The sequence below is a fragment of the Syngnathus scovelli genome, chromosome 1, assembly GCF_024217435.2.
Source record: "Syngnathus scovelli strain Florida chromosome 1, RoL_Ssco_1.2, whole genome shotgun sequence".
NCBI classification, from domain to species: Eukaryota; Metazoa; Chordata; class Actinopteri; order Syngnathiformes; family Syngnathidae; genus Syngnathus; species Syngnathus scovelli.
The window spans coordinates 9,913,581-9,930,969 of record NC_090847.1 but is presented as its reverse complement, the minus strand read 5'-3'; the positions used below and the strand labels follow the sequence as shown (position 1 = coordinate 9,930,969).

The window sequence follows — 17,389 nt, the reverse complement described above, 5'->3', positions numbered from 1 at the left end:
TTCAAAATTGCTACAGTGTTTGATACCGTGAATGCAACACTGGCAACGCCTACCCACATTGGTGACGGTGTTGTTTTGAAGTGTGGCTAGCAATGCTGGGGAAAATAACATGTCCGTTGCAACTTTGAAACATAAAATTGACCATAGAAAATGTCGATTCACTAACACATATAGCCCGGCTATATTTATTGATTTGAAAATGTGCCCCAACTGAATAGGATAGGAAAGACTCATGGAGTGAAATGGCTTGAATCTTGAAATGGAATATTCTGCAGATAATGTGGACCAAAAAATACACATTAAGAAAAATGCAATCATGACTAAATTATTGTGGAATACACATTGATAAGCTCCGTGATAAATTGTTAGACTGCAACCCTAGTAATCTCCCAAGCGGTAGTCATGCAAATGCCGGGGCTTCTTCACAAGTCAAAAATTCCATCTTGACTTTTAATACATGAGAAATAATCCAAAGCAATGCTGCCACATGACATTTTGATAACTCACAGGAAGGATCTTTTTGAGGCCACATCTTAGGAACTCATTTCGCAGATGTATCCGGAAGTCCAAGTCATCAGGGGAAGTAACTAACGCATTGATGAGCTGCATGCAGGCAACCTGCGGAGTGTGCAAACACAAAACACATTGAACATTTCTTACAAAATGAAGAAAACATCATGCAATTCTGTAGTAGTTATTGCCTCGTTCCTGGATTTGGGGGGTTCAAACGGTTCATGTGTTTCTGTTTTATTACTGCTATCAATGCCACTGGAAAAAGAAAAGAAACAGTGGATAAAGAGTGAAAAAAGGACAAGACAATAGAAGGTGAAAACTCTACAGCCTGGATGTGCATTATAAATGGATTCATCGGAAAAGAAAAGCACTGCATGTGTTGTGTGTGTGTGTGTGTGTGTGTGTGTGTGTGTGTGTGTGCGTGTGTGTGTGTGTGTGTGTGCGTGTGTGTGCGTGTGTGTGTGTGTGTGTGTGTGTGTGTGTGTGTGTGTGTGTGTGTCTGTGTGTGTGTGTGTGTGGGGGGGGGGGGGGTTACTTGGAAATCGCTGATCAATTCTAATGAGGCGTAAGGTGTTTTAAGGGAGAAGACCACGGATAAGAGCGTTTTCCTTGGACAGCCAATCGATAGAAGGCTGAAGAATTCCCATGGATGCTGCAAGCTGTCTTTGGAAAACCTTGACCTGAACTATTGGCTCAGATGCACTGCTAAGAAGTCAAAACAATTGCTTAATGCTCAACTGACGATATTGCCCATATGAACGACATCATTGGGTAGTCAATGTCTGAAGCTTTTCCAAATAACCTAAGTTTTCTTTGCTAGAGAAATTTTGTTTCAAATTAACACCCAATAAACAAGCACAACATAATTTTAGACTGACTGCCAATAAACCATCAGGCCACAGAAAGTCTGGTGGTCTTAATCGTGTTATACTGAAGTGTTTTTTTTTTTTCTGGCTTTTGACACGGTTTGAGAGAAAGACGCTTCCCCAGCTTTCCCAAGTGTTACCAAGCGGACCAGGAGGATTGTGACCTCCTTAAGGTGTTAGTAAAAGCTAGCATTCTAATATATGTCTTGTGGAGCATCACAGTCTGCCTCCTTTGCTAACTTGAAATGAGGAATGTCCGAAATTTTACTAAGACGTGGGAACTGTTTTTCCAAATAGTGAAATTTGGGGAAGAAAACATTATAATATGTCTCCTTCCATTAACATTTTTTGCAGGCATTGAGTCCAAACTGGTTGGCGAGAGAACTGAATTTACTTTCCAGTAAATCATTTTCATTTACTTAACAATGAGCACAAGACTTTTGTTATTAATGTAAACGTTTAAAGGCAAAAGACCAGCATCATCACAAAAATATACACGGTAAATATTATCATTATACTTGTCGCTGCCTCAGCACTTTCCTGCAGTACTTCTGCTGCACAATCCCTGCTGTTAAAAGAAGCCATTCCATAAATAATTACCCACTTTAGGGATACAGAAACATGTATCGAGTGGGTTCGTTTTCATTGCTGTTTATCGTTTCCCTTACTTCGACTGGAGCACAGTTTTGAAAAAAGGTAGGTGAGTTCCCTTTTGTTGCCCTTTCAAACCAAAGCCTTTTGAGACCTTGAGGTGGTATGGGGAAGAGGAAGATAGAGGAAATACTTGTAAAATGTGAAAGACATGAGAAAAGTAGAAGAGAAACTGAGCTGTTGGGGCTGTTGGTTGGAAAAGATTAAAAAGAACCTTGGAGGGGGGCAGAGCTCAAGGATGTTGGCGTTTTTAATTAAAGCAGTGGCAGCGATGAAGCTTTTGGCGTCATATTCTACATTACCCAGCAATCACATCTCATCGAGTGACCAAGGTGCTGTGGGCTCGACAAGTGGACGTGAAGACGCCACCGCTGTCATTTTAGCTCCTGCTCTTAAAAATGGTCTCCATGACAAAATCAAACTTGAAGGGCTGAAAGGTATGGTGTGTGGTCCCTGCCGCCTTGAAAGAATGCCATAAAAATCCGAAATGCACTATGCTGTTCATAGGTCTGTCCACTGATACACTTTGTATAAATCATAGGTGTCAAACTCAAGGCCTGGGGGCCAGATACGGCCTGCCACACCATTTTATGTGGCCCACAAAGACAAATTGTGCATCGACTTTGTGTGTCAACACAAACATTCCAAACTGTCTTTAGTTTTAAAAAAAAAGAGATCGCTAGCTTTTTTTATATATCTAAACAGTTTTTACTCGTCTAGATATTAACTAGTTAAAGTTAAAGTCCCAATAATCGTTATTCATCAATTTGTTGTGTAGCCTACACTATATATAATGCGCCTACAAAAGAAACTACGACTACGATGCGGCCCGTGACAAAAATGAGTGACACCCCTGGTTTAAATAACAGTTCAAAGACCATATTCCAAAAAAAATAATTTAAACCAAACAGTCATTATACACTTAACTGCATGTTTACTTTTCTAGTTAAAGTCTCAAAACCACATGTAATCTGTCAATTAATAGCCACAGTTCCATATTTTCCTCTCACCAAAGCAACACAGCTTGAATTTGGCATATAACTGACATTATCTTATTTTTTTATTTATTTTTCTCAAGCGACTGCACCTCTCCTGATGTCTTCTGCTGCTCCCCAGAGGAGGCACCTCTCACACTTAAAAATATCGCTTTTACTCACATGATGAGTGGCCATTCTCCAGCAGACATTCCAAATGAATGTTTGTGATGCCAAATAACTGTGTTAAAATAAAATGTATGTTTTATATTCTGGGAGACTCCATATGACTCTCAAAACAAAAGCATAGGCAAAAGTTGTACGTACAAACATTGAACATATATTTAAGAGTAGCGCCATATGCTTTTAAGAGAAAATGTTATTTGAATTCAGGATTACCGAGAAATGATTGATTTGGCACCACCGTATTTTCCGGACCATAAGTAGCAGTTGTTTTTTTCATAGTTTGGCCTGGGGTGCGACTTATACTCAGGAGCGACTTATGTGTGAAATTAAAACATTATTATATCATTTCAGATGTTATTTTCACACTAAACCGCAAGAGGGCGCTCTAGGCCTGTGTGTCAGGATTCAGAAAAGCTGGAATAACTGGAACTGCAACTGACGTAAGCAACGTAGAGGAGGAAGCACCGCATCTTCTACTTCCGGAGTTAGCGGAGGTGTTTAAAAGTGACACAAAGAATGAAGATTTCATTGGATTAAGTGATTTGAAGTGATACAAATGGTTTGGTAAACTTGTTAGCATGTTGTTTATGCATAGTTATTTGAATAACTCTTAATATGTTAGTATGTTAACATACCAAGCACGTTCTGAGTTCGTTGTTTAGGTGTCATGTAACGTTAGCATACCATACAATTATTCAGCCTGCTGTTGCCTCTATTCCATGTTTATTTTAAATTGCCTTTCAAGATAACATGTCTGTTCTTGGTGTTGGATTTTATCAAATAAATTTCCCCCAAAAATGCGATTTATACTCCATCCATCCATCCATCCATCCATCTTCTTCCGCTTATCCGGGGTCGGGTCGCGGGGGCAACAGCTTCAGGAGGGACTCCCAGACTTCCCTCTCCCCAGCCACTTCATCCAGCTCATCCCGGGGGATCCCAAGGCGTTCCCAGGCCAGCTGAGAGACATAGTCTCTCCAGCGCGTCCTGGGTCGTCCCTGGGGTCTCCTACCGGTGGGACATGCCCGGAACACCTCCCCAGGGAGGCGTCCAGGAGGCATCCTGATAAGATGCCCGAGCCACCTCATCTGGCTCCTCTCAACGTGGAGGAGTAGCGACTCTACTCCGAGTCTCTCCCGGATGACCGAGCTTCTCACCCTATCTCTAAGGGAGAGCCCGGACATCCTGCGGAGAAAACTCATTTCGGCCGCTTGTATCCGAGATCTCGTTCTTTCGGTCACGACCCATAGCTCGTGACCATAGGTGAGGGTAGGAGCGTAAATCGACCGGTAAATTGAGAGCTTTGCCTTTTGGCTCAGCTCTCTCTTCACCACAACGGACCGGTACAGGGTCCGCATTACTGCCGACGCTGCACCGATCCGCCTGTCGATCTCACGCTCCATCCTCCCCTCACTCGTGAACAAGACTCCAAGATACTTGAACTCCTCCACTTGGGGCAGGATCTCATCCCCGATCCGGAGAGGGCATTCCACCCTTTTCCGATCGAGGACCATGGACTCGGATTTGGAGGTGCTGACCCTCATCCCGACCGCTTCACACTCGGCTGCGAACCGTTCCAGCGAGAGCTGGAGATCACGGCCTGAAGAAGCCAACAGCACCACGTCATCTGCAAAAAGCAGAGACGCGATGCTGAGGTCCCCAAACCGGACCCCCTCAACGCCTCGGCTGCGCCTAGAAATTCTGTCCATAAAAATTATGAACAGAATCGGTGACAAAGGGCAGCCTTGGCGGAGTCCAACCCTCACTGGGAACGAATCCGACTTACTGCCGGAAATGCGGACCAGACTCTGGCATCGGTGATACAGGGACCGAACCGCCCTTATCAGTTGGCTCGGCACCCCGTACTCCCGAAGCACCCTCCACAGAACCTCCCGAGGGACACGGTCGAACGCCTTCTCCAAGTCCACAAAACACATGTGGACTGGTTGGGCAAACTCCCATGCACCCTCGAGGATCCTGCCGAGGGTGTAGAGCTGGTCCACTGTTCCACGGCCAGGACGAAAGCCACACTGCTCCTCCTGAATCCGAGGTTCGACCTCCCGACAGACCCTCCTCTCCAGCACCCCTGAATAGACCTTACCAGGGAGGCTGAGGAGTGTGATTCCCCTGTAATTGGAACACACCCTCCGGTCCCCCTTCTTAAAGAGGGGAACCACCACCCCAGTCTGCCAATCCAGAGGCACTGTCCCCGATGTCCACGCAACGTTGTAGAGGCGTGTCAGGATTTATACTCCAGTGCGACTTATATGTCTTTTCTTACTTTATTGTGCATTTTGTGGCTGGTGCGACTTGCATTCCGGAGCGACTCATCGTCCGGAAAATACTTCGAGAACAAATTCATGACAATACTATAAGAATAGCAAAATAACTTCTTACAAGGTCAGATTTTGTGAACATTGCTATACTGGAATAAACTTTAGTCAATGTGATTTGAAAAAAATGGGGAAAAGTGCATCCCCAGCTGTCAAAATCAGTTTGTGTGTTTATATATGGGAATCCAAACCTGAAGCTGTTGGGCATCATGGTTCTCCAGTCCTTCAACAATTGGAGCAAATCTCTCCTTATTATTCCGCTCTGCAGCAATTGTCATGGCGGCCAGAATCTTATCCAAGCTGGAAGAAAAGAGATCACCAAGAAAAGGCTGGGTGGGTGTCAACAAACACTTTTATCGCCTCGCTGACAGGACATTTACTCACAATTTTCAGATCAAACATCATAGATCTTATTTTGAGTGGCCCTTCTTTACAGGCAACCCTTGTGCTAGCACAGCAGTATACCAATGTGTCCTTATCATACTTTCTACACAATAATGTGGGGAAATAAATATGGGTTTGTCTTGAGTTGACTGGACAATTGTGTTTAAGAAGCTTTCTTAGCCGAGAAAAGGCACAACTAATTGCAGTGGACCAGCAGACTAATGTGACTAATATACTTTAATGAGAATGTAAGCAAATTAGAGAACTTGGAAGAGCTCAAGGCAGCTTGTTCAAACAGAAAAGGGACGGTTTTGGTGTGAAATACAAATGTACTAATGAAAGTAATTTCACCTATCATCTACCAGACTTATTGTCATGCTTGTATCATTAAAACTACCCCAAAGTGGCTGCCTTCTCACTGAGGGTAATCTGATAAATTTGAGTAACTAGTGTTGAGTAAAAGACATGACTGGGGGTTACCGTCTCATAAGCAGGCGTTGGGCATAGCTCTAAAATTACGTGAAAGGCCGCTTCAAAACAGGCAATAGATCCGCTTAACTTGTCACGTTCTTTCTCAACGCTGTCAGCTAAACATGAGCCACCGTCACGTTATTGGCTGGCAGCGAAGAGACGACTCAACTCGTGTCGCTGTCACTTGCTACAAGGTAGCTCGCATCATTCCGAATATTCCCCCATGGTGAACCCAACAAATTCCTAGTGCGCCACTTAAGAGTTACACTGTTTTCACAATTATAACTATAAAAAATAACTATTTCCAATAGTGTCAAAGCAATGAGTGAATTCAAATGATCTGGTCCAATTGACAGGCCAGTAAAGCTTTGATGCATGGTACAAGGCACTCGTGAACATGCTTCGAATCTGTGTTGGGACTTATACCAGAAGTAATAGATAAGTCATTTGAGTGCTATCTCTTAGAGAAAGAGACAGGGTCTATTCGTTTTTTGGGGTCATTTTGGCCCTGCAAAGGGCTCATTGAAAAGCAAAATTGTCTGAGAGAGTTCGTTCACTTAGTTCCAGGATACAAGTTTGTATGATAGATTAGTGGCAGCCGACCATAGTAAAAAGGTTTGTTAAGGGAAAATATCCATTTTAATTTGTTGAGTCTGAAAATGTTTACTTTCAGATAAGATCTCCCTGTAACAAAATCATGAAACTCCCAATGCGGAGTAAAATATTTTACAGGCAAAAATGTTCAAACTTGCGAGTATGTTTGAAGCTTTTTGCAAGTATGTTTGAACATCTTTAAATATGTTCTAACGCATTTACAAGTAGGTATGCACACATGTCCGAACGCACTCAAATACTTTTGAACGTATTTGTATAGGCTAAATGGTATAATTTTTTTCCATGATGTCACAACTTGCGCATTTGAAAGTATATAAACAAAAACTATAACTAATAAAATCTACACAATCAGAAGCATTATGGAAAATAATAATAATAATAATACGAACAAGCAATATCGAATTGAATTTACAACAAAATAAAGAATTTCAATTTTAGAATATACCGAGCGTCAATGAAAAAAAAAAAAAAATGCACATAGAGAATAGTTGTATTTTGTCCAGTAACTTGCGTCATACAGACGACAGTTGTCTTTTGATATGGAATCAAAAATCCAAACCATTCCAGTGACATTGTCATTCAGACCCTCTTCTCAACTATCCCGCTGCTAGACATCAGTCTCAAAAGCGTGAACGTATGCAGTTTGTGTAAAAGCTTAAGGCCTTTTTGGAGGGTCAGAGATGCGTGACACGATGCTGAACTGAATATGTTTGCCGTTGCATACAAATCGACGTTGGGAGTGACAATAAATGACCAAAAGACAAGACAATTTAAATGATGTTAGTTATATCAACAAGACTGTAAAGACAGCCGAACACATCCAAAGTGAACCAGTCAATTCTAATCCATTGTGAGACCATCTGCCAATGTACATCTGCTAAAACACCGTGGCGGGCATGCAGTGTCCACGCTTTTACGAGCACATGCCACTCAGTGGGAAACCATAGAGGCTTCTACAGACATGATGGTGTTTTTACAAGATTTTCCATCCAGTTTATTATCTTAGAAACACGGAAAAGCATGTAAACACAGCAGAGACCGTACACGTTAACCCTTATATTTATTTGTCAAATGAAACAATTTTGAAATGGAGTTGTGCTCTTTCCTTCTTGACAGTCATTCACACTTGTATGTCTACAAACTAAACAACTTTCACAGTAACTGAAAGACCACAGATCGCACATTTAATGACTGAGGGATCACACATTATTTTATCAAAGCAACTGAAGGCAGCAGAAAAGCCTTGTGAGAGCAACATTTTACAGTGTCAACAAACAAGGAAAATGAATGCATGGTTACTGTTGTTTGCACTGCTATCAGTTCCGAGAAACCCATTAAATAGAAAAAACTAGTTTGGGTGAAGTCGTGGACTCGAATTCCTGGAGTGGTAACTGAATCTAATACATTTGTTATCTGGTTCTATGACTTGTGTTCCCCCTACGCTTGCATTTGGATCAGAACATTCTAGCTGATTGTCACCAGAACTGTCAAAAGAGTGCCGTTGTATTTTTCGTTTGTTTGTTCATGCAACGTAGGTGTAGACCATATCAATCAGTATTGTTGCAAATGAACACACTCTTTTTTTTTTGGTGATGGTAGAAACACAAGCATGAGATCTACAGACAGGTCAGCTGCGGCCATTGTTAACCACCTCACGTGATGAAATGATTGTAGCGCTAAAAGTTGCAAATTTTTTCTGTGACCACTCTTGAGACCAATTATTGAATCCGATGTTTTTAAAGCCCTGTTGACTACTAATAAAAAAAGAACCAAACATGGCCAAAAATGTCAAGGCTCCAAACCCATCAACTGATTTGGGATCGAAAAGAACCCACAATTAGACTGAAAGTATTCTTGATTTGACAGTTACAATACAGCAACACGGAGAGCATTTGTCAAAAGGACTAAAAGTACCAATTGTAGCTGTCCAGCACTGAATCATTTACAGGAGCAAAAAGTTGAAACAAATTTTTGAACCGACGTTTAAGTTCACTCAGAAGATAAACAAGGATATTTCAAGCAAATAGAGATGAGTGCGGTTCAAGGAAAAACATAAATTCCACCATCAACATCATTACATAGGGATTGCGTTTCGCGGTAAAGTTCATGGTACTGTCAAACTCAAGAATATTATGTCTAGAAGAAAAAAAACTGGTAAAAGTGGGAGTTTATTTTGAATGTGGCTTCCCTTTGAGTCTCGTTAAGTTGGATAACCCTTTCAAGAAGACAGCATTGACCTCTCAATTTCACAACGCGCGCAATGACGAGAAACATCTTGTTATCGATGACTTGAGACAGCGCGAGCAATCAGGTGATCGGCCTTACATGTTTTCCTCGCCGATGATACAGAAGGCCGACAGGATCTTGACAGTCTCGGTCATCATGCTGGTCTGTTTGGGGTCGATGGATCTCGCTAGTAACAACAGGCTGCGCTCATCCCCCAGGATCCTTTGCAGCCCATACTGTCAGATAGTAAGAGCAAGGAGAAGGATGAAGGGAAAAATATTCCGGTGGGTGTAAATTAATCCGAGCTGTCAAACATGTCAAATGTGACGATCAAAGATTCAAGTATGTACGATTTAACTGCATTTCTTCAAATAACAACCAGGGAAATGTATTCAGGTTAATGCTGAGGGGACAAGGCCTGAAGGTAGGGCACTTAGTTTTAGAAAGGTATTGTTATAATTATGGTGAAACTGGAGTCTATTCAAATGGATGCTTGAGTGAAATAATAGCCTCAGGAAAAAATAAAGAGAATGATAAATGCATTCGAGTGAGGACAGAACGTCAGGGACAAACACTTTTCTGTAACCTTTATGTTTTCCGACCACTAAAGGTGCGGGTGACCACTGGTGGGGATTAGAAGCAGGAACATCAATTGGTCACCGAGCCTTGAAATGTGTGCCTCTACATGAGAAATGAGAAATACCTTACTAAAATGGATAATTAATTGAACTGAGAGCAGGGTAGGGATGGTAAATGTTAAAATTAGCTGCTCCATATTAGCCCATTATCTTGGACAGCATCACCTCCAGTGGAATCCAGACCACTGAGTAAAAAAAATAAAGCCTAGTGCACCACACACATCCATACATGTCTGTCTATGTTTGCCAACCAGTTCAGGGTGCCCACACACACACGCACACACAAACACACACAGTTTGATACATATGTTCATACATCCGGTGACGCTTCAATGACGGTTCAAGTGGAGCGATTCAATTTGGTTAGATTCAGTGGGATTTCAATATGATATGGTTCGGCTCAGTTCAGGAGAGTATGATGCGATTAAATGTTTGTTGCTGTTTCCCATACATAAGAATGAACTTGTCAGCACTTAAACCGATATATCGGGTCGATATTTATTTTTATTTAATTCATCGGTATCTGCCAATATCTGTGTTTAGTAGCGCTGATTTAGAGTCAGGAACGTCCGTGGGCAGCTCCATGTAATTGCGGTGGAACATGCTGTTGCCTTAGTGAAGGACCCCAAGCCAAAACGTTTGGAATATTGATGCTTATTCATAACATATTTCTTTCATTTAGATGTATAGTTTACACTCATGTTTCAACAAAGTTGAAAACATATTTAATGTAAATGATTGATTTTTTTAGATTACCTGTTTTATACGTATATTTCATACTTGGTCAATTTATTGATTTGTGTGTTCAATAAATGATGATGTTAAGTTCAGAAATGAGAAAAGAGTTCAGAACCTCACTTTTTATTATTAGTGTGACTTTTTAGTGTGCAAACAAAGCACAAAATTTCGAGATATCGGCCCTAACAATCGGCCATAAAAATCGGCAGCTCATATTGGTCATCAGTTGCCCCTGAACTATAAATATTGAATGGAAAAAACATATTGGTCGATCCCCATTTTAAATGTGTCATTTCCTTCAAACACAGTATCTCTTCTGTGAAAGACGATGTGATGCATGTTTCCATATATTTAAAAGTGGAACCATTCAATTTTGTTTGATTTGATGCATTCAATAGTTAGGCTTACACACGCAGAGAAATGACTGGAGTGCTACCAAACCGCTAAGCTCATTTTTAATACACTAGTTATTTAGAGTTATCTAAGTTCAAATTAACGTAAACATAGTTTAGAAAAATGTATTGATCCATACAAACCTTGTTGTTCATGAAAGCTTTCAAGCATTGAATAAGTTTATGCTGATTCCGTTTATCAATGATCTCTTGCCTAGAAAAGAAATAGAACAATATTTAAGAGTATGCTTTACATCAAAGTAAAATACTTAGTAGGACACTCACTGTTTTTTATCCAAAAGCTTCTCCAGTGCATCCAGAAGAAGTCCAAGACCCTCATGACCAAAGTTATTAACCCAACTGTGGAGAAAGTAGAGGAACACAAAATCCAGTCAGTATTTTTGACAGTCTTGGCACTGAAAGACATTTTAATACAGAGAGTGAATTAAACGAAATGGCTGAACCCATGAGAGATTCAGTCATTCAAACGAATATCTTGGGTTCGACACATTAGGATAAATGGACTTGTGTAGTGGGTTTTAATTCCCGACACAAGCCGAGCCGCACAACCCAGCCGTGGCCTCCCTGACACTGAATACGGTTAGAATTTAAACTACACCCATTTAGGAGCAAATGAACACACATCCATCTTCACTCGAGTTCCCATCACTGAGCTGTTTGTATCCAGCCTCTCTTGCAGAGTGTGGCCGTGTTGCCGTGCCCAAAAATTGAGCAATGCGAGAAAGATAACACTGTAATCGATAACGGATTGCGAGAGATAATTGCCTATAAACCACAGCATATCGGGAGACGGCAAATGATCCAGTGCAGATGAGCCTGTTTATCTAAGGAGGCAAGCGGGAGAAGGGATCGTGGCGGGGGAGTAGCGGGGGGTCGGCTGTGTGGTCACAGCCAGATGATGCCATTAACATTGCTTGTTTCCAGAACCCCCAAATGTCAATGCACACAAAATGCATGGAGTTATTTCCTGATGTTAAAATGTGTGAGTCAATAATTTATCTCAAATTTTGACAAGCATTTGGAATAATAATAGCTTGAGCATTAAAGCCTTTTGTATTGACTCGCTGTGTCAAGGGAGGCCCTCGATTAAGATGGGGATGCTGTTGCCTGACTGTGCTGAGGTATTACTTTGATCAGTGACTAAATCAGCTCAGGGTATCACTCCCACCCGCCAATGTACTCAAAGGGGAACACAAACCCATTTTTTTCTTTGTAATAGTAAGTTCTGTGCAGCCCAACTAGTCAAAACAGTGTTCTTATTGTTTTGTTTGTGGAATATGAATGAAAGAGGCAAAATCTATTTTCAATCAATCTCAGGGGGGTGCCCAATTTGCCACTTGTCATGACATCACAGTTGCCAGGTCTAAGGTAACAACTAATTATGGTATGGCAATTTTCTAATGCTAAGCCGTGATTAATTGTGACCTGAGACATGAGTCGACGATGTTTGTGCAAGTGAGGGAAGTCAATGAGTAGCACGGTGATGGAATACAGTCCCACAAATTCACTATTTATGCATCTGTCCCATGATGTTGTTATCAGGTTTTAGAGAGTAAGATAATAGGAGTAATATTTGTGTGAGTGAACAGTCTTAGGAGTGCTGGTTGCATTCATTTTAGGTGTGGCTATTATCTGGCCAAATGTTTCTCTTTTCCAAAGCAAATGTGGTAATATGAACATGCAAACTGAAAATGAGAACTGGTAGATATTGTTCATATCAATTTACTCAATCATATAGAACAGTACAATGGTGCTTAGGAACCCACTGAGAATTGAGAAGTGTGTAAAATGATCGCAAGCGAGTTTGTTTAGCTGGTGACAGCAATGTTATGCTAAACCGCAGTTTACAAATAATATCTGCACCAGATTAAAAGAACAATTTACCCAAATGCTCATCTATTTGATAAAATAACTCCAACTATTCCAATTTCAAGTTATTGGTGCAACAAAAAACAACAAATGATACTTCTACAATGTCCACTCAGGGAAATATCACAATTAATTCTTCCTGTAAGCAAGCACTGAAAAGAAAACGCTATTAGCGCGAGAGTTTTTGCATAGTTTCAATATTTTATCTTTTTCCCTGTAATGTTTTATTTCATCAGAAGTGGGTGGAGCTGCTCTTTGATGGAAAGTATCAATTTCTTCCTATTATGTCCCAATTGAATTCCTTCAGTTGTCCTCCTGAGGGAATACGGAATCGTTCTGTGCCACAGAAAGATAACAGCAAATAGCACTATGAGTAGCGTGAAACCAAGCACCGCCAGTGTCGGCTTTAGCATTTAAGCATGTCAAAAATGCCACTCCATTATAGCCTGACAAAAAAATAGCATTTAAGAGAAAAAGACAGAGAGCGAGAGAGAGAGAGAGAGCGAGAGAGAGAGAGAGAGAGAGAGAGAGAGAGAGAGAGAGAGAGAGCACTTAAAACAAATGTGTATATTTTTAATGGAAATGTACAAATGACTCTTTCCCATTAGTAACAGTTTCAAAATCAGCCCACACACTGGGCAAATATGTACAAAGTATTCTATCAGCCATGTATACCAAAGAGAAGTCAGAGGTGAGTAGTAGACGACTACTCGGTTGCACCACTGGATGTGATGGTTGCTTGTTTGTGATGTATTTGCAAGTTACACATTCCCTTCTGGATGTCAGGTGTGGGTGGGACATAACACTGATCAATGCAGCGATTCATTTTGTTAAAAATTATACCTTCACTCTAATGAGATATGAGGATGACTTTTTGCGTCAATGAGAAGATTTAGATTACAAAAAATAAGCTACACTTTTAGAGCAAAAAGTCAGTGACTAAAGTCTTTAAAAAATGATTTATTTGACAAAACCAAAGTAATTTTAATAGCATACTTTGCTTGGGCCCTAATAATTCAACACATTTTATGTTCCTCAAAGGTTCCTATGTTGGATAGTGCTGATGCTACATTGAGTCCTTTCAACAATTTAGTTAAATAACGTCTTTCAGCCTTACATTACTCTTCAAACGAGAAAGGAACAGAATGCCGGCCTAGATCGAAATAACTACGTAGAAGGCATCAGTTCTTTTCACTGCTTTGTTTAATATCTTATTGAAATTGATGTGAATCCTGAATGGACGTACGAAAGCACTATGCTACGGATACAGATGACTCAATTATAAATAAAAGTGACACAGCTGAAGCTGTTCATGTGCGATATTATCTCACACACATCAGTGTCTTGTCTTACTGAACTTCACTTTTGATTGGTAGTTATACCTTCAGTAGTCACATGCATTCGAGGGAAGGCAGAGAGACTCGGCCTCATAAAACCCTGATTGGTAACAGCTGACTGCAAGTAATGAAATGCGTAACAGAAGTAGCTTTGTTGACACCCTTTATTTGTCTATTATGTAATTATGGGAATTATAGTCATTAAATGGCATCCAATCCAAATGGCTAGACTACAGTATATCTGATTTACAATCCCCCAAAATCCAAATCCCCATAATGCCAATTGAGAAACTGTTTCACCAAGATTTATATGAAATTTGAGCCCCCAAAATAGTTTCACTGTGCAACAAGAAAACATGAGTCATGAAATAGTGCAAACATTGGGCCGTAACAGAAAGAGCACAAAAAGTTATGGAGAGGCGTAAATGCTATCGGTGTTTTTAATAAAAAGGTTGAGTTCTACAGAAAGATTCGAGAGAAGGTGACCGAAACACGAAGCGAGTTAAATATTGAGTAGATCTTAAAATGCATGGAAAAGCTGATACATACAGGTGCTCAACAGTTTAAGTTAAGATTTTTCAACGCAATTATAGTTGACAAGTGTAATGAAAATTTGTGTTTGGCTGATAAAGAAAGAATTCATTCAATGAATGTTTTCAACATCTCACTGATCAGTAGATTAAGACATAAATGTCTTTGTGCACTTAAGCGGCAAGTATAAAAAATAACTACCTAAATGGAATGGGAGCATAGAATAATTGTCTTGGGAAAAACTAGTGAAAAACATGGCAGCTGAAGAGAAGAGACTGAAAACAGTTGGCAGCCGTCGCTTCGGGCGGTTCCATCTGTGGGAGGCTGTTAGGATTCCGCATGCCGCACACCTGTGCGGGACTGCCTGCGAGATAAAGCCCTGAGCACAAAGGCCCTGCAGCCACCTGCGCTGCCAAACAGGTGCGCAGCCTCACCAGTTAAACTATTAAACAAACACAAGCCTGTGGGAGCAAATTAGCCGTCTGCCCAAACACACAGGAACAAGAAGAAAAGTCATGCTAAGCAGCCACGTTCAAAAACAACATATTAATGATAAAGCTGTTGTTCGTCATATTTAATTCCTGTGGTACCTTGAAGTTCCAACGCCGCAAAAAGTTTTACTGATTTGGGGTTTGGGCAAAAATTTGGTTAAAAATCGGTGCCAAACTTTTGGGAGCCCTAATTTTCCAAGGCAAAACAAAACAGGTGATCAGTCAGAGAATCCAATGTTGGGGGAACTTGAACAGCTGTAATCCATATGAACAGTCAATAGGTCTCATTTCATCCATAAAAAATGGAATCCAGTAACTCATGCGTGAGTTTAGCATTTTTGCATGATGAATGACTCGCCACTTGCTTCCTTCATTCAATTTCCTCTTCCCTCGCCAACTTTACTTCCCAGCCAGTTTTTGCTGTGCTGGGGTTTCCGCATTAGTCCTACGCTAGGTATTATTCAGTAGTTTCGGTTTTATTTCATGTTAAATTGAGAAAATACATAATATTAGTAATTGTAGTATTCAGCCCAGTAAACACGGTTACATTTAATTGATGTATACCTCTAAATAACACAACTTTAAAATATGTACAGAATTTTTGTTCAGGGGCAAAAACTGTTTCTCTATTTGGCTTTAAGAAAAGCCGGACACTGGTAAACTGCCATCCAAGTCACACTCGCTTTCACTGTGTGATAACAAACCGTATAAGGTTACATTAACATAGAGGAACCAGAAGAGTCACAAACAAAAGTGTGCTGTGATCCATGACAATCAAGCCAATTCATATTAATTAGGAGGTACAATGCATTGAGCTCTGAATATTACAAACTCCATTATGCTCTATATCATGGGTGGTTGACTGGAAACTTCGGTATTTTTTCTCAGATCTTAGTACAATCCATAACTTCCATAGTAGATTTTAGTGTAATCTCTATATATATATATATATATATATATATATATATATATATATATATATATATATATATATATATATATATATATATATATATGTGTGTGTGTGTGTGTGTGTGTGTGTCTGTGTGTGTGTGCGCGTGCATGCGTGTGTGTGCGTGTGTGTGTGTGTAGTGTGTGTTGTTGCTCCAGTAGTTGCACGCAGCATCAAATCTCCAGTGGGGATATTATAATCATGAATAATCTTTCTGATGCCCTCAAGAACCCTGTGGACCTGCCGAGCCACAGGAGATGATCGCTCCATAACGCACGGTGACCCTTACATGCTTGCAGGTCATTGGAAAACACCCACAATAAAAACCCGGACTCACGTAGTACATCCACATAATGGCATCTTTCTGGGTGGGAACTCTGACTTAAATCCCCCTTGAGGCACATGGCCAGAGGTATTTGACTTCACTGTCCTCCTGACATTCAAAGGGGTTAATTAGGTTTTCACAACAAAATATATTAAAACCTCATTCCGTTGAATATAATTTCATCAAGGGTGTGTGTGTGTGCGTGTGTGTGCGTGCGTGTGTGTGCGTGTGTGGGTGGGGGGGGGGGGCGTAATATATAAGCCAGTGAGGGAATCAAAATTGTTTTATTTAAATGAAGTCAGGCTTCACGTGGGCGTAGGGTATAATAACTCCAACTCAAGTATATCACATCTCAATTTCTTGGTTGAGAAGGCAGGAACACTAATGACTGAATGCTCACCGTTAGTACCTGCAAAGTGGTCAAAGTGAATGTAGGACACATTTTAATTACATATGCCGACACGTAGTTAAAAAAATGTTGTGGCTATGTTATTAAAACAAATAGTTTTCAATGAGAACAGATCACTGTATGGTCTTTGTTCCTATTAATTTAACACAGCCGTAACATTGACCGATACAAACATTAAGATAATGCAATTGTTCCTATGGGAACACCATGCCACAATTGGGTTTTGTTGTACTTCATTGACGCCATTGAGCATTTCGTTCATGTGTCCATCATTGATTCATACGCAGCCTTCAGTCAGTTCATAAGCACATTTCCCTGTAGTCGTGGGACCAGAAATAAAACTGAGGAGCCCATTTATTGCGGACAAAGCAAGGTCTTTGGTAACAAAAAGGAAAACAATTTTTTTTGAACAATGAGTCAGTTCAACTAATAAAATGATGACATTTTCATGTCTTTTATAAAATACA

General features: G+C 40.5%; 1 protein-coding gene across 6 annotated transcripts in view; it reads right to left on the bottom strand.

The window, feature by feature from the left end:
* diaph2 (diaphanous-related formin 2) overlaps window positions 1-17,389 on the bottom strand; it is a 334,433-nt gene that overhangs the window by 223,369 nt on the left and 93,675 nt on the right. For all 6 annotated transcript variants that reach the window (XM_049746603.2, XM_049746754.2, XM_049746826.2 and 3 more), the window contains 5 exons: window positions 11,273-11,347; window positions 11,132-11,201; window positions 9,319-9,455; window positions 5,715-5,823; window positions 508-618 (listed from right to left, as the gene is read on the bottom strand). In XM_049746603.2, the coding sequence (XP_049602560.1) occupies window positions 508-618; window positions 5,715-5,823; window positions 9,319-9,455; window positions 11,132-11,201; window positions 11,273-11,347 (502 nt within the window). The remainder of the gene's footprint in view (window positions 1-507; window positions 619-5,714; window positions 5,824-9,318; window positions 9,456-11,131; window positions 11,202-11,272; window positions 11,348-17,389) is intronic.